This window comes from Pteropus vampyrus, unplaced genomic scaffold, assembly GCF_000151845.1.
Source record: "Pteropus vampyrus isolate Shadow unplaced genomic scaffold, Pvam_2.0 Scaffold339, whole genome shotgun sequence".
NCBI lineage: Eukaryota > Metazoa > Chordata > Mammalia > Chiroptera > Pteropodidae > Pteropus > Pteropus vampyrus.
The window spans coordinates 14,359-33,076 of NW_011889120.1; the positions used below are offsets into that span (position 1 = coordinate 14,359).

The 18,718-nt window shown below is 31.7% G+C and overlaps 1 protein-coding gene across 2 annotated transcripts in view; it reads left to right on the forward strand.

Moving 5' to 3' along the window:
- Positions 1-239: 239 nt before the first annotated feature.
- The window catches only part of CNKSR2 (connector enhancer of kinase suppressor of Ras 2), a 130,215-nt gene continuing 111,736 nt past the window's right edge, over positions 240-18,718 (forward strand). For both annotated transcript variants that reach the window (XM_023522342.1, XM_023522343.1), the window contains exons 1-3: positions 240-360; positions 6,657-6,716; positions 10,195-10,263. In XM_023522342.1, coding sequence (XP_023378110.1) covers positions 6,660-6,716; positions 10,195-10,263 — 126 coding nt within the window. In that variant the 5' untranslated portion in view covers positions 240-360; positions 6,657-6,659. The remainder of the gene's footprint in view (positions 361-6,656; positions 6,717-10,194; positions 10,264-18,718) is intronic.

Consider the following 18,718-nt stretch of genomic DNA (forward strand, 5'->3'; position numbering starts at 1 on the left):
TAGAAACAATCATTTTCTTTTAGGTCTGATGAATCAAATAGTGGAAATAAAACATAACTATAACTTCCTTAAATATTTTGATATATAGTTCTTGTATCAATAATTTAGAATATAGATGTGTTGTGTGCATATGTATTTTTCCCACCCGAATACCTTTTTAATGCAGATTTTATAGAATAAAATGCCAACTACTTACTTACAACATGTGTTTATCAGCTTTTTTTCTTTTTTTGTTTTCAGTGTAAAACTCTTTCTGGCGTCTGTGACCATATCATATCCCTGTCATCAGATCCTCTGGTTTCACAGTCAGCCCACCTGGAAGTGATTCAACTGGCAAACATCAAACCAAGTGAAGGGCTGGTAAGAGATACCATGTTTATCAAAGCCACCATCCGTTAGTGGACTGCTAATGGTGTGGGCAAAGCAGCATCCGAATATGGGAATCCATGAATTTTAACAAACTTTGAACATTTTGGTATTTTTGTCTAGAAGAGTGAAGGTAATAGGAGTTTGTCATGATAAGAAGTTTTATGAAGATAAATGAAGATGAAAGAAAATAAAAAATAGTGATTTCTGAATTACCCTGTTTACTTTGGTAATAATTTGGCTTTTATTGTGTTCTTTCACTCCTTACCAAAGTTCCTTAGGTTTAAAGGAAGTTTGCATAAGTTTAATAGTAAGAACCACAGTGTTAACACCCATGCAGGTGGGTGTTTTGTTCGTTTTGCTTTGGTTTGTTCTGCTTTTAATAGGTCTCTCTTCCCTTAGGGTGGGTAAACTAAACAAATGCTATATCCTTTCTAAATCATACCCATTCTTCCCTATAAGATTGAGTAAGCAAGTGGATATTGCCAAAACTAGGCTAACATCCATGAGATGTTAATTTTTTTAAATTATGTAATAATAAAGGTAATCATCTACATTTTGTTCACCTGATTAAAAATTGTATTGCTTCTGAATTTAACCCAAAGGAGAGATCTCTTTTTTAAGCCTCTAGAAAGAAAGCACATAAAATTAATATTAATGAAGGAAAGACAAAAAATATCTATAAGTATGCTGCCGGTTTCAAAACAGGAAAATAAAATACCAAGAAAGTGGCTGGAGAATATCTTACCTATTACCCAACTATTACATGTTAGCTTGGTACTACAGTGTTTCTAATTTCTCCCTGTTGAATTTTCCAAGGATTATAATTAATGATATTTTAGAAAACAGAAATTTTGGAAGCTAGCATTAATAATTTATATCAGATAATATGATCTTAAAAATTTCTAAGCAGGTTTAGCTTTTACGTCATGTTTCTTCTTCAGTTAAATATGTATGTATATAACTATTTCAGAGGGTAAAGCCTTCATTGGCCACAAGTGATTTTTCAGTTTGAAGCCATTTCTTCTATAGATTGACTTTTCTTCTAATATTTGGTAAATTACTTTTAGGTAACCATACTTCCTCGGGCTTTTGTGGCTTTTATCCGTGTCTTCCTGGGAAGATGGAACTCAGCATATCAAATAGCCAGCAAGCATGTCATCATCATAACTTATAAGTGTTAAATCTAACTTTAATTAGGTTTAAGAGCTTATTTCTAACATTTATAAACTTATTCAAAGTAATATTTATGGTTTTTAGTTATTACTTATTCCTTTTGGCTACCTTTACAAAGTCCAGTTTTATTTCAAGCACCTTTCGACCTATAGAATTAAAGATTTTCCTTTCTACATCCCTTTCCGTAGTTATGAAGGAAGGGAAGCTCTCTAAGCTTGATTTGTAAAGTGGGAAATTATCAGCCAATTACTATGTCGTGTTAGACTAGGAGTCAGGACACCTGGATACAAATCACTTACATAAAATATTGCTGTGAATGTGATCTGGGGGAAGTGGGAGAGTAAATTTAATTTCCTTGGCCTTGATATTTTCATCTGTAGAATTTGGGGGCCAGAAAGGCTGGACTAGATCATCTCTAAAGCTCCCTCTAGCTCTCTGAGTCTATGGTTCTAAGGATGGTATGGTTCTGAGAAAAGAGCCTGATTTTATTTTTCCCTCTAATTTCCACTGATATCATGGGGAAAAAATAAACACATGAAGTGAGTCAACACAAGGCTAATTATTGGACTTTATGAAATCTTGATTTTTTAAATGAAGTTATAGCCCTGGACAGGCCTTTTATAAAGCTTTAAATTTGAAAAAAATAGATCTGGGTCTGCTCTTTGGAATAGTCATGAACTTAAAATGCTAGGAACCAGATTCAATTAAATAGTCTGGGAAAGATTGAGAAAAGAGAAGAAATGAGTGCTTACCATTTGCCAGGCATTTTCCTCACAATTCTATAGAGTAGGTATTAATTTTCTCATTGTGCGAATGAGAAAATTGGAATCACAAGTCTTCATCAATTTGCCCTGCATCATATATTGGTAATACACAATAGAGGCAGGGTTTAAGCTGAGGTAAATCTAAATGAATACATCTGAATAACGCGTGTTCCATTATCCCACATTTAAACTTGGAATTGCTAAAGGGAGATACGAGAAGTTTAGGAGGATGACTTTAAAATTTGAATTACATGTCCTCCCGCTGTTTGACCCTATCTCAGAGGTGAACAAGTGATCAGATATAGTTCTGTAGACTCTTCAGTATTCAAAAGATGATTAGTTTGAAGCTCATCCAAGCAATTTTTTTCTTCCAGAGAAATTCAGTTTTAAAGGACAATCGGCAGTACTTTATTGGGAAGATATTTCAGAGGCAGGAAAAGAAACAACCAAAATGTTGAATATTCATAAAAAAGAGCTAACTACAAAACTATTTCTTATGGTTTATATTAAAGGGGAGATGACTAAAGAGAAATTTTACATGACTTATTCAGGGTATCATTTTAAAAATCAGCCACCTTTAAGTTTAGTCAGTCGCATATGAATAAATAGATTTGAGGATTTTGGTAACATTTAGCATGTGCTTAGCCATAGGAAGTGTCCAAATGGTAAATGAGCGAAATAAATAGAAAGTTGTGGGAGAATACCAAGCTTTAGTGAGGTTTAATTAGCTTAGAAACATCTGCAGAAAGTCTTCTGCCAGTTTCAAAATGGAGGCTCTCTCATAGACAAAAGGTAGCTACTTTGTTCTTCCACTGATAAACTGGATAAATTGTTCATCAACTGTCTGCTTAATTTGTAAAATTTCCTAGGACCTGAGCATTATAAGGAATGGTGAAGAATGTGCTTAGTTATGATGAAAAATATGAAACTAGTTTCTGAAATGCTTTTAAACAATAAAAATGAGCAGAAAATTAAAGAAGGAAAATGAGTGCTATTAGAAAGTATCTAAACTAAATCAGAGCCAAGAGATCAGTTGAATAGAGAATAAGGGGCTGGTGGGGACATCCTTGAGGAAGGAAGTCTCTTGGCCTCAGAGAGTTCTTTTGCTATTTAGGCACTTGGACTATCTCCAAATATGCCTTATTTCATTGACTTGACTGTGAGGTTGCTTTGACTCCCATTGGTTAACCAACGTTTGGAGAGAGAGCGAAGCAAATGTCATTTTGGCAAGCTGAGCAGGAGAGAGGGAGCTGTTCGAGTCAGCTCCAGAATTAATTAATTGGTTTCAGGAAAAAGGAAAGAATGAAGGTTTTGATGAAATGGAAGCCCAGATTTGTCTCAGTTCCAGAAAAAGAGCCATTTGAATTACATGTCCTCCTGCTGTTTTACCCTTTCTCAGAGGTGAACAAGTGATCGGATGTAGTTCTGTGGACTTTTCATTATTCAGAAGATGATTAGTTTGAAGCTCATCTAAGCAACTTGTTTCTTCTCTTAGTTCTTTTGGTGCCTGACTTTTGGCCATTTTTCTCATTAGCACTACCAGAGGGAGATAAAAAGGATGATGATGTTAATTTTGATTATTAAAAGTAGTTATAACAAATGGCTGATTGAGGTTAGAAATGAAAATATTGCATAAAACAAAATATCTTCATTCTTTGTGGCATTTTAAATATGTGCTTTCTTTTCTATTACTCATAACAATGAAGTCACTAGACTTGAACTCTATACGTAGCTAGATCCTTCTTTATTTAAGCATTTTAAATATTTTATCCATCTGAAAAAAATAGCTTTAACCTAAATCATATAACATTTAATTATGTATAAATAATGATGAGATCCTCTTCCTATAACTAATAGATACTTGCTTTAGTTTACAATTGCCATTTTTAAAGTTCCTGGTATGTACAATTACACACAGATTTTATTTCCAGAGTAATAACTAGATTATCTCCATGAGTTTTTATTAACTCAATGACTATAAGATTTATCTTAGGATACTAGACTTTCTCTATGACTTAATCATTTATGAGATTGTTTAGAGCTCTTTTAAAACACCTTAATTCATAATCAGTAATGCACAGTGTTAAAAGAAGTGTGGAGAGAAATATAATCAACTTCAGCTTATAGTTGTCAGAAGAGATGGGTGATTAAAGTAAATTTGTAAAATATCAAACCCAGTTACTCTTTATAACCACATTGCACATAATAAAGATGTGCTAAAGAGGTCTTAGTATTTTAGAATAGATGTTAAACAGATATTTCACTTTAATATCTATAGTTGCCAAATGTTATATTCTAATAAGAAAAGCAAAGATATACAGCTCTCCTGTTAATAAACCAATAAATCAGGAGCCTAATGGTTGAGAGCGTGGTCTGGAGTTCTACTGCCCGGGCTAGAAACTTGGCTTCACCACCTTGGGCAGACCCCCAGCTTCTCTGTGCCTCAGTTTCCTTATCTCTAAAACAGAAGTAATGATAGTTTCTACCACACGGGCTATTGTGAAATAAATGTAAAACACTTAAAACAGTCTCTGGCACATTGTAACAAATAGATATTAGTGATGACGGTAACAAATAGTGATGAATGATGATTGTTTTGTATGTCCAAGCAATATGTATTGTTTCTTTCACTGTCTTTTTCTACTCTATTGTCTAACAATCTTTCTATGTAAAAGACTAAAACAAAATTTAATGTTTAGTTCTTACAAATATACTTTAAGATCTTGTTTTAATTTGATGTCATTTTGTTAATTCCTGGGTGGGGGAGAGATGATTGCAAGGATCTTGTCCTCTTCTGCATTCTATAATAGCATCATTATATTTACCTTTCAATAAATAATGGAATAAATATTAACTTCAAAAGTAAGTATGTTATACATTTGTCACCAGTGTAAGGTTGAATATTACCATACAGTTGTAACCAATTTCTTAATTAATTTCTATTTGTACTTGTATTGAGGTTAGTTATTTATTTATATAAAGCGATGAAGTTTCACTTAAGAAACTAGAGTTTACAGGTAAGTGATCACCTTTTAAAACATTCATTTTGTTTCACATTAGAGATCCAGGTTCAGCCATTTTTAGAAGTGATACCAACATTTTGGACGTATGACATTATTGAAATGGCTTTTCAGAATTGAAACCTACCCAGTGACTTCTTAATAATTGCATTCCATGAAGTTTACTATTTTTTGTTTTTATTTCTTACTTGTTTCAGTGAAAACATATACATTCAGGTATCTAAATATATAATTAACATAAAGGTATGGGAAATTAATGTTATAGTAATTGTCTACTTTATATAAGTGCTTCAATATATGCTTTTTCTGATGATATTGTTGATTATGTTAAGTTCATTATATTTCAGACTTCAAGTTTGTTAAAATTAGCTTTGTTTTATTTTTGAAATGAATATTTGAAAATGCAAAGCACTTTTATAGGTAAAACTGGGGTAATTTTTCCCCAAAGAGAATTTAAAGTAACAAAATCTTCCTTAGAGAATTAAAAAGGCCATTTTCTGAATCATCAATTTTGTTTTTTCTTATTTACTTAAATAAAAATATTTTAATATTTAAAATGTGAATAGTTCCTTATGATATTTTTTTCCTTTAAAGTCTTATAATTTAAAGTTTTCATTTGTTCATAAAGCTTGCACAATTTCAGGATTGCTGGATAATCTTTAAACTTTAATGAAGCTTTCTCAAAATGGCTTTATTTAAATGGAAAATTGAATCTCGCCCTCCTTACTGAAAGGAGGAGTTGCCATGCATTACCTCTTAGTTATTGGTATAGAGATTATTGGATTTAATTATTAAAATTTCATCAATAAGAAATAAAGGCAGAAAATGCAGGATACCACAAAAGAGGAGAAAAAAAAATTATACTAACAGTATCTTGTTACTCTTCTATATCCAGTTAGTTGTAGTTGAAGTGGCTCTGTAGAAGTCTACTTTTTATTATATAATATGTATCAAATATAATAAGCTAATAAGTATCGATATTTGAATTTTTCATTGTAACTTTTGTTTTGCCACAGAACACATAGTGTGGACTTTTGTGGGGAGTGAGGTGGGTTCTTTCTTCAGGGTATTGAATTAAGATGCTGCATTTTACAAGTTTCATAGGCAATTCACTTATCAAGTAGTTATTTGATTAAGCTATGTACAAATTTTAGAAACCAGAACATTCAGGTAGTTTAAAGACAGCATCATTAAATCATGGATTCATCCTTGGAGCATGTGGCAATTTTAATTGGATAGGAAAATATTTTTTGTAAATGAAGTTATAATGTACTTGGAAACATTTCAAGTGCTTCACTTTTTTTTTTTTCTGATGCTGTCTTTTTCTTAGGGTATGTATATTAAATCAACATATGATGGCCTCCATGTAATTACTGGAACCACAGAAAATGTAAGTATTATAACATTTTTAATTTTGGTGTGTGTTTTTCCTTTTATTGTTAAACAACTTATATATCTCCATGATTGAGGTTGACTTCTGAGAGCATGAACTGATGAAGAGATAAAACTAAAATGACATATTAAGTTAGTAAGGGCTGGTTCGAGGAGAATTTCAGTCAGTTTATTGAGTTTAGAATAGCTATTTACTTAAAGTAAATCAGATGTTTTCTGTTCACAGCAAGAGATTTATCTTTGTTAAGTATTTTCTGGTTCATGACAAGTTATTGTGACATCTAAAAGAATCTACTTCCATCTGTCAGATAGTTTATTTATATTAAGAAACTTAGCTCATGTAAGAAAAAAAAAACATCAGATTAAGTCATACTTTCTGACTACTTGTATAATACTAATATAATTCAGCTTAAGTCAGTGGAGAGGGGCAGCATACTCAGTGGTTTTCACAGTGAGGCCCTCCCTGAACCAGCAGTATCAGCCTCCCTTGGGAATTCGTTAGAGATGCAGATTCTTGAACCCCATCCCTGACCTACTGAATCAAAAACTATGGAGACCAGCCTATGTGAGAACCACTGTAAGCAGTGGGTCAGAATCCCTTGGCCTACATCCTACAGCAGTTCTGCAGCTCAATGGCAGTGTAATTTTTGGCAAATGACTCGCCCTCTCATTACTTTAGTTTCCTAAACTGTAAATTGGAAATAATATCATCTGCACTACATACCTTTCTAAATCGTTGTGAAAATAAAATGATCTAGACAAACAAACAAACAAACAAACACAAACTCATAGACGCAGACAACAGTTTAGTGGTTACCAGAGGGAAAAGAAGGAGGAAGGGGGGAGGTAGATAGAGGTAAAGGGGGTCAAATATATGACGACGGAAGGAGATTAAACTTTGGGTGGTGAACACACAATGCAGTATACATATGATGTATTATTGAACTGTACACTTGAAACCTAAATAATCTTATTAACCAATCTCACCCTCAATAAACTTAATTTAAAAAAAAACTTTTTAAAAATTTAAAAAGAAAATCAAATAAGCTAATGAATATGAAAGACTGCATAAGAGTCACAGAAATGTGAAGTGATTATGTTGGGCATTAACACGATCAGTATGATAGATTTGAATAGCATAGTAAATCATTATCCCTGCATTTGCTTGTCCCGGATTCCCATCCTACTCTTTTAAAGAGGTGCTGAGCTTTGAATTTTTTTTCTTTTAAAAATTCTGACAAATTGCATGTTTATGCTGTATTCCTTCAAAGAAGACTGAGGAGGAATTACTTAATCTCAAGTTGTTAATCTCAGCATTTTACTAGCATTTTCTTTTAAAAATAATCAACATTCTTATCATCTAATTCTCCTATTACTTTAATCATTTATTGATTCCTCCTCCCCTTCCCCCCTACCCCAGCCTCTCTTGGTTTCTTGTGAATGGTAAAACACATAATAATATATTGCAGTTGGATTGCTGTACTGGCTTCACATTTGGTATTAAATATAAGAGTTATATGAGATCAAGAATATCATTTAAATGCATGTCGTGAACTACTTAAAATTTATAAATGCAGTAAGATACTGTGAACTATACTCTTGTCATTGATGAATCACTCCTTTGATCATTCATTTACTCATTTGTTCATTTTAACAAACTTTTGTTCATGTCTGCTATGTTTCAAGCATGGGGCTAGATTATTGAAAGAATTAAAAAATTAAATTAGCTTGTTGCCCTTAAGGTGTGCAAGCTGGGGTTTAACTGTGTAAATAGATTGTAACGTTTGCGTAGATGGACAAAGGAAAGAATAGTAAATGCTGCCAACTGAAATCAGAAGGAATCACAGAAATTGTGATTTTGAACTGTTTCTTGAAGAATTGGTAAGAATGTTATCCCTATATTGTCTAGGATCTGTAAAAGAAAGTTGAGCGCTACACATTGATCATTTTAATTACTCAGTAATATTTGATAAATTGACAAGCAATCAAAGAAAGATTGATTCTGTGAGTAGTTCAGATATGAACCAAATATTAATAGTTCATCATTTAATTCTTTTTTCTTGAAAATATTTTATCTTTGGTACCCTTTGGTACTCATTTATCATTAGAAGGTCTGTGTTGAGTCTTAGTAAAGGTGCTCACTAATGTGGATAAGTTATTTTACTTTGCTGTAAAGTATAGCAAATAATTTTATTATAAATTTTAAAACTTGTTGAATTGAGGTTAATATTGTTTCAAGACTTCTTTGTTTTTGAAATAATGGGAAATGGAAATGAATAAAAAATAAAGGAGCTGGAAATCATTTTTAAAATAAATCCTATTCCAGTGTCTCGAAAGTAGCATTTTACTTTTTAGACTCCATCACGGTATCACTCTTCATTAGCTTTCAGTAGATACTAATGAATAAATATTACAGTATTTGTAGTTGTATTTGATAGATAAATTAACACATATATATAAATACACAAATATATTTTCATTAAAACATTTTCTATATATTCAAAAGTCCATATGCATTACCATTAAAGTGTATAATAATGTGTGTGATCAATAATCAGTAGTCACTAGAAGAAAAATAAAGAATAGTATTTTAAATTCATTACCCATACCTACAATATTATAAAATGTCTATCTTTAACCTCATTTTAGTTTTCTAAAGACTTCATAAAACTTGTCAACATTAGTTTCCCAAAGTTTTATTTTGCTTGTTTGTTTGTTGTTGTTGTTTTTTAATCTCCTATGAGAATAAAGGAAAAAGTAGTAAAATTGTTACCTCCTTTGGAAATTTCATTTTCATTTATTTAGTGTGGTTTTGTTTGCCAACATATTACACTGTATGAAACATAAGAAATAAGAAGCATAAGAAATAAGATGTTCTTATAATTAGACATTTAGAGAGAGAATGTTACATAATGTAACTTAAACTAATGGCCGTTCATCTTTTAATTTACTTTCCTCAGTTATTCAGAATTGATGGTATTAATGATGAAATGAATTAGGAACTTAATCACTAGTTGAAAGAGCTTTTATATTGATTATAAGCATGTGCTTGAAAATACTTATTGGCTGAGGTTAATGTGAATTATTTGTATCAAATAGAAAGGTTCAAGGTAAAAAAAAATAATGTTTTAAATTGTATTTTTGAACCACTTGCCCAGTAGAACCTAATAGGGTTGTCTGCATAAAGTTTGCAAAGAGTAATACCAATTATCATTTTCCCTTAATGTTCTCAGAAACATATTGGTCTTTTATAATATCTATATATTGTTTTGCATTTCTACTTTCTGTCATTAGTTATACCTAGAATACAAACAGTATGTTAAATACTAGTAACCTTTTTTGTTAGCTTAATTCCTTGAAGATTGTAATTAAATCATCGCTCTAATTTAAAGAGGTGAATTTATTGTAGTGTTTCAGAGAGAGGAAATGGCTGATAAAATTTATGTTCTTTATCATTTCCTTTATGTTAAATTTAGTCACCTGCAGATCGGTGCAAAAAAATCCATGCTGGCGATGAAGTGATCCAAGTCAATCATCAGACTGTGGTATGTATAATTACCTTACGAGTCAGTGGGAGGAACTAATATAAAGATTTGCTAAAGTTTTATAAAGATACCAATGAAATAAAATGCCTGTTTGTGTATAAAATAGTTAAGTAACCTTTTGAAAAATAACCAAATAACTTTTCTTCTTAATTATTTAATAAAATATAAGGCATAGTTTTAAAATAACATGAGAAAATATTGGTGGTGGCTGAGGTTAGATATGCATTTCTATATGAACAGGTGTAGAATAACATTATATATCCCATGATTTGGGATACTAATTCTGGAATATAAATTAAAGTGACGATGCATACAAAATCGACCTTTTTTGTATGACTTTTAAGTTTTATTTTACAAATTATTGAATTACCTAGTTGATATATTTTGTAACAGCATACATTCATTCATCTACTTTAACACTGATAGTGTCTGGTAGATTGATTTATTTTAAATATCAACCTAAACATTTTTTAAAACTTTAATAGTTGAATTACCTCTTCATTTCCCAAAAGAGGACTACAGTGTTGGTTTTAAAACTATTGCACTTAACTAAATAAGTTCATAAAATTTTCTTGTTTTATGAACCTCATGAATCCCTTTCTAAGCTAAGAATGACATAGGCATTCTGTGCCTATGGTCGATTTTCAAGGACTATTTTTCTTAATTTTAGATTTAGAAAATGTACATCATATGATCTTTATTTTGGTCTATTTTCTGTCTCAGTTGATTCACTTTGTTCTATCTCTGCCAAAATAAATGTATTGTCTAAAAAAATGAAGTTAAAATAATCTGATTATTAATATGATAATCCTCATTTGAAAAAATGCTTTTATTTTGATAAATATTCTACTTGTAGCTTGGTAACTCTTCAGAGTGATTAAAAAGAAAGGCTGTAGTTTAGGGGTAAGACAACTTGCATGAAAAGTCTGATCTTTCTCAGTGATTCTGATCTTCAGGCAGAAGCCATTTTAATTTTTGCTTTGAATAAACTGAGAAGTTTGTGATATTTTGGAGAGGCTCCTGAACACTAATAATTAAACTTACAATGTTCCTTCAGTGAGTTCATTATCTAAGTGAATAAAAGTTAATGAAAGTTTAAAAAATTAAACATGTGGGCGTAAGGTTAATAGGAATTAATGCGGAATGTTGCTAATTGATGAAGCCTTTTCACACTATGACAGTTTTGATGATGAGAAAGTTCTCATTACTAGAAACTATATAAAGTGGTTGTCCTGATTAAAGTTTCTTGTCCCCTAGGATGAGGATTTGGGCAGTGGGTTAAAGCAGCTGCTTCAGTTGACAGGCAGCTTCTCTCTCTTCTAATGTTCATGTTGCCTCCATTTCTCCAATGTGACCTTAACAAACATAACACCTGTTGGATAATTGGACCAGTTTCCAGTTGGTCAATTCTAAGAGGATAGAAATTAGCCCCTAATGAAAACTAAAACATTTTAAAGGCTACTCTTTGTGGAGCTAAGATTCTGGTGTTTATCAAATGAATATGAAGGTCTTTATAGAGACTACAAGTGAACTAATAAAATCTATATAGATTGGTGCTAATTAAATACTGTGAGAATGTGTAAATACATCCTTACATCACAAGACTATTCTAAAATATTGAAAACTACACAGAATAATGGTTGGGGAAACTTGCTTCCAATTTTTGCTCTGAAATTGACTTATGTCATTGAGTCATGGTAACTTTTTAAGCATTGGTTTACCTTTTTATAATATTAATAACCATAGCCAAAGTTACTGAGTTCTTACAGTGTGCCGAACACCATATTAAGCACTTTACTTATTTTATGTCATTTACTCCTTACAATAATCCTACAAAGAAGGTATATGTGGAAATTGAGACTCGGAATGATTATTTAACTCATCCATAACTCAAAGCTCTCTGACTCTAAGGCCCATGCTCTTACTTCAGTTTTGTTATACTCCCTTCCAAAACTCAAATTATAAAACTATCAAACAAAAGGGGAAGAATTCTAACAATCATGTAAGTAAATCTCAGGATTCAATGAGAAATTGAGTGAGGCCAAGGGTAAGAGAAAAAGAAAGGAAGAAGTAATTTACATAACTGGGGTAGTGAATCGGCTGAACTAAAATTAGAAATGGAGTTGAAATTTAACTTTACTGTCACTTCCTTACTCCTTTCTTTTGGATAAATAAGATGTTTCAAACACCTATCACAATGCCAGATATACATTAGGAGCTGAATAAAAAACAACTTCCAACCTCCCTTCCTCCCTTTTTTACGTGCTACAACAGTTGGTCCAATTGAAGTCCTATTTCGTGGCAGACTGTTACTAGAACCTACAAATTGATTTTGGATGATAATAGAGACATTCTCTGACAGGATAATAGGTTGAATTCCATGAAAAGTAGCCTTCCTTAGTAATATGATCAATTACCAGATCTTCTTTGTGTTCAAGTGAGAGGTATATTTGTGCAAGAATGGTGCATTTCATAAAATGCAGGCTGCTCTGCCCTCTTTTTCTTGCTGTAGCCTGCAATGTGGTCTGTACAGTGCTTTTAATTTCTTACTGGACAATATGCAGAGATGGTGAAATGGAAATTTTCTGAGTTTTGTTACTATGAAAGATTTGGTAGGTAGATAAATTAGTTGAAACAAGTATAAATTATTTGTAATCTGCAATTTCCCCTTCGATTCCTACATTCATTGCCAGGGACATTAAAGGTTGGTTATGATATAATAATTACAATTAAAGCATGGCCTAATACAGTTGAAATATGTATTGAGTATTTTAATTCAGTAGTTAGTTGACCAGAATAGTGAGATATTGTCGATATTATTCTATAACAATTTAGACTCAATAATGAAAAGAAAAATGTTCAGTCTTATATTTTAAATGTTAATTAGTCCAGTCAGTATTTTTCTATAATTCTAAAATTTCCTACTGCTACAGGTAGTAATGTACAATATAAAATCTGATAACTATTATTATTTTAAAATACATAGAAAAGCAATTTGAATTTTTTCCCTAAGAATCTGAGAAAGTTGAGTGAATCACAGATGAATTCAAATACTATTTTTTGAAATTGCTAGTATGGTGTATCTTCAAGATTTCCAATTAGATGTGTATGTTTCGAGTTCGCTCTTTTTCAAAAAGGTATACTTTCTTATTTGAAATGAAACTAGAAGTTTTATGTCCTTTTTCATGTTGCTATATTTTTTTATTATAAGTGGCTTTTAAGCTTTTCAAATGAACATACTTCTGTGGCTGAGAAACTGTGGCTGCCAGGTAGGAAGAAGAAAAAATCATGAACATCCAAGCAAAGCAGACTGAGTCCTATTGCATGTCTTCCCCGCCAGTGAAGATCCAACTCCTCAAAGGCTGCTTCAATCTCCCAAGATTTTTTGCACTTCATCTGCCACTACATCCCTCTCTCTGGGAGATACCTCGGCATAGTTCAAATCAGCAACTCTGCCCTCATGATGCACTTTTAACACCTTTTTTTTTTTTTAGCTGATGAGACTATTTATAGTCATCTATTTGGGCATATTCCTAATGAATTTGTTAAATTTCATGTTATTACTAATTTTGGTATATGAGTGTTCTAAAAATTCTATCCATTCTAAAAATAGATATTTTCTTCTTAGGAATATCAGTTGAAAAGAGTGGGATATGTGATGGTTGAATCCAGCATTTGGAAAAATTTCCCTTTATTTTGTGTAAATATTAAAACATATTCACTATTGTTTTGGAAGGTCTTCTGGAACTTGGTGACTACATTCTGTCAAGAAATGTTTTGATAGATGTCTATAAAGGCTACTGGAATGGAAAATAACTAGGTTGGGATAGTCAAAAAGAAGATAGACTGCAGCAAATAGGATGTAGGGTATTGATTAGTGAGAAATGGAAGATGGGTACTATAAGCTAGCAGGTTCTGTCCTCCCCTCCTCAAATGCTAGATATTGTTGAACAGGACTTGAAGGTGATGGGGAGAGGGAGAAACAAATTAAAGGACTATTGAGTCATCTGCAAAGGTCATTCTAACTTCATTTACGTAATCCTCAGAAGCGTCTCCCTTAATTCTCTTTTTCTTACTTCTAGTCTCTCCTTTTTGATTCTATGCTCACTCTCTTGTTCCTTCAACATAAGAACAGTAGAGTGTTGTTTAAAAGGGATAACAGCATAATCAGAATGGATGGAGAGCGTGGTGACCCATTAAAGCCCAGCTTTCCCCTTCCCTCTCAGGCTCACACCCTGCTCCTGGACTTCAGCGGGAAGGAGCCACTGATTGAGTGGAATCAATACCACGATATTGGCTAACATCAGATGTGCTTTCTCTTTTTTTAATTTACTAAATTGTTGTCTTTATTTTTTAGATTTTTTTCCTCTAATTTCATTTTCTATTTTCTTACTATCTTCATCTCTTCTCGCTTGACTATTTCTCTCCAGTTCTTTTTATTCTTAACTATTTTTTTTCTGTTCTCGTTTCTGAAAGAAGAAAGTATTTATCTTGTAATTTTCTAAAATATTGAAAACTGAGATCTCAAATGGCAATATCTCTGATGTACCTCACATCTTATTCCTGTAAACACAAGATGTTATTGGAGTACAGAGATTAACCATATTAACATGGTGTTTAACGTATTGCTTAATAAGTGGTTATGATAATATCCTAAAATAACTTTGTTGGGATTCTAAGGAATTGGCATTGTAAAAGAGAGCAAGTAAATTGTTCTCTTTTGGAAGGGAAGAAAAATCACGAAGAGACATTTACCAAAAATTAAAGGAAACAATGCATCATAGGTTTTAGTTACTAATAGTAATATTTTATTTCAGATTCTATCTTATATAGTGGGTAGTTTGAGATGATCATAGATTTTTTTTTATTTTACATTGAACATTGGAGATATGATGAGAATGTGTAGAAACTGGTTTTGAAGTGCTATATATTGATATAAACAATACATTTTATTTTGCCTAGAGAAATCAATTCATTACTTTATTATCCAATATAATATTTAATTATTATTCTGTTATAAAACTAAAATTTATATAAAGTCCTTATATAAAGGAGATTAGGTCATATGATGCCTTAATAATGGTAACTTCCTATTAACCAATTTATTTCCTCTGCAGATCTCTGCATCCTGATTTGTTTCTTTCTTATTGCGAAAGTCTTACTAGCTTCACCAGGAAAAGAGTAATTGCTTTTAAAAATGGTTACTCTAATTTATTTTTATTATTAGGCTACAGCTTTCAATGTCAGCATACAGTTAATATGATCTGGTTATTTTACATGGAACTTTAAAAGGTGTCCTTATAAGTGATTATTTTGTATGTTTAAAATGTGTCTATTGGCTGATGTTCTTACCTACTCTGGCTTATTAAGTGTACAACTCATTTACAAGTCAATGTCAATAACCGAAGCCCTTTTTCTACCCACTATCAAAAAGGCAAACGTCAGCCAGTCACTATTGCCTAGTTTACTTTCTGTCCTGGTGATGGGGGAATTAATAGAAAACATTTAGCTGCCTGATGAATATAAAAAATTATTGCATGAAAGGGAAACATATTAGAGCACCATAAAATAGTAAATTCAAGTGAAATCTTAAATTATTAATAATCTTAAATTCTTTTTATGTTATTTAGCCCTAGGATTCAAATATAGATTTCATCCACTAAATTAACATTCTGATTAGCATGGTGGCTGAAAGTTTATGTAGTCACTGATTAGTTTTACATTCCCTCTCATCTTCTTATCCTAATACTAGGCAATAAAGGGTTTTTTTTTTTTAATGAGACAAATGGCAGAGAAAGTTCATTATGGCCCTATTTAGAGCGGACATTGAATTACCTTTTTTTGTCTGAATTGTTGGATTTCTGGTAAAATGATTTCTAAAGATAACTTCTACAGTGAAAAGTATTTACAGCCATTATGGAAGTTCTTAAACTAATTTTTTTTATTAATAAAGATTTAGAATGCTGTTTATTTATCTATCTATATGCATATATATACATACTTTGGTTTTGTTTTGATAAATATGACTTTTATTGCAGTATTTGCTAGTATTTTCAAATAAACACATATTTGTTAAATGTATACCAGTAAATGACATAAAAATTTTCATAGCGAAGTTGTAAATTTTTAAGCATGATGCTTTTTGAATTTTAGGATTTTGGTTATTTTTTAAGTACTTCTTTCATTTGGATTCCTAAATTACATTTAAGCATGGGTTTTTTTTTTCACATATATATCTATGTTTTCTTTATTCTTTCCCAGAATTCTTATTAATAGGCAAACAAACAGAGACTCATGGACATGGACTATAGACTAGTGATTACCAGAGGGAAGGGGGTAGGGGAGGAGGGGGTAGGGAAGTGGGTGAAGAGAATTAAATATATGGTAGCTGAAGGAAACTGGACTTTGGGTGGTAATCACACAATAGAATATATAGATATCAAATGATAATGTACACCTGAAAATTATATAATTGTATTAAGCAATGTTACACCAATAAACTTAATTAAAAAAATAAGAACTATAGATTTTTAGATAACAATGCTTTGTTTCATTCCTTAGCTTTGGGAACTAGGACTCTTCTTTTTATTTTAAAATACACGTATTTCCAATATCTTTGCAAGAAGAACAGAAATGAAGTATAGGAAGGAATAGCTGAAATGTAATGATTTCCAAATATATGTTAACACAAACCTGTATTATTATGGTTCTTTTAAAATGTGTTATTGATTTTTGGGGAGAGTGAGGTTCTGTGGTGTACTCAAAGATTCACTCCCACAGCCTTTCACTCTGATGTGTTCTTCCTCCATGGACCCCTTAGCGGAGACTTTCAGACTCACATAATTTTATGTTTCGAAGAAATTAAAGAACCCCATGAATGATGATGAAATAAGAATAAAATTTGCTTCAATTCAGTTTTCCATAGCATATACAAATGTAAACCATAAAGCCCTCAAAGTAGACCTTTGGCCTTCAGAGACTGCAACATTATCAAATGCCATAGTGAAATGGAAGAAGGGAAAGAGAGCTGTGTGTTGAAGATGCTAAACTTTACCCATAGTTTTTGAATCAGCTTGACACTGAAGTAGAGACATAAGTGATACAAAGGTTGCACTTACTATAAGTTATAGGTAACTGGAGATAATGCACATAACAGGATATGGAAATATATCACGTTTGGTGAAAACTATGTGGGTGATCCATAAAACTTAAAGCAAAAAATTATGATTACTATTTTCTTTCTCCCATGAACTTCCTCATGAGTCAATAAAGAAATTCTGATTTAGCCCTCAGAACTTCTTGGTTATGGAGAAAAAGACTCCAGGAAGATGGTATGCAACAGGTGGGGGAAAAGTACTAGCTTCTTGTAGTGCTCAAGTTCACTTTCTCTCTTAGACTCCCTATCCATATTTAGCAGTGAGAAAATATGTTCTCTGTGCTTTCTTTTTAAATGTAATATCCACATACATTATATATGTGACTGTGAAATTCACATGAAAATATTAATTACTAAAACACGTAAATTCAAATTGTGAGTAGCTCAACATGGTCCAGGTTTTACTGTAAAATTAAGCTACATAAAAAACAAGTGCCTTAAAAAATGCCTTAATTGTAGTCTTATTTCACTGGATCAGTGCCTTTTAAAGTTAAGGACCATGTGAAATGAAGAGTGCTTCAATGAATAAAGATGTAAAAGTATGGAATTTTTTTCTTAATGAAAATAAAACTTTTAATTTCCATATTTCTTTTTTTCAAGTGCTTGTTCCTTTTATCTTCTCCCAAGATAATCTCTTCTAGTCATGTTTGTAAAAATAGCAATACTAAGGTTTTATTTAAAATAGATACATGTTGGGACATTTCTGAATACTCCGAATTACCTGTTTAAATTACTTTATGCTGGAATTTAAAATCACTTTTTTTGCATATATTTACTTAACCAAATGTGTACCTTTCAGCTTATATTCCTTTATATTTGAACTATGGGTAATTAGTTCTATTCATTAAACAAATGATTGTGGAAGAGCAAAATTAGGATATCTCCAAATAAACTGTAGGTCAATATTATAAGAATTTCTTATTAGTATTTTGTGGGAAAAAAATTTAGGTGAAGGTGAAGTTTGTAGATTGGTACTCAAGATTTAGTAGTTCTAGGATCTTTGAAAGATATTGTATATCAAAATTCATTACTTCAGAAATGTTTATAACTGCCTGACATTTCCTCCACATAGCTCGTTTTGCTGAAGTGGCATCAAATGTTGAATTTATTAGATACTTCAATAACTTTTTAATAACACAAAGGAACAGAACACTAATAAATATCTCAGGACCAAAAACTTTGGCAAAAACAGTGCCATCAGTCGCACTGTGATGAGTGGTTTATTGAATTAAGTCTCTTCAGTGCTTTTACAAAGAGCAGAAGGGCATTTGGGTATAGCGTGACTCATATCATCAGACA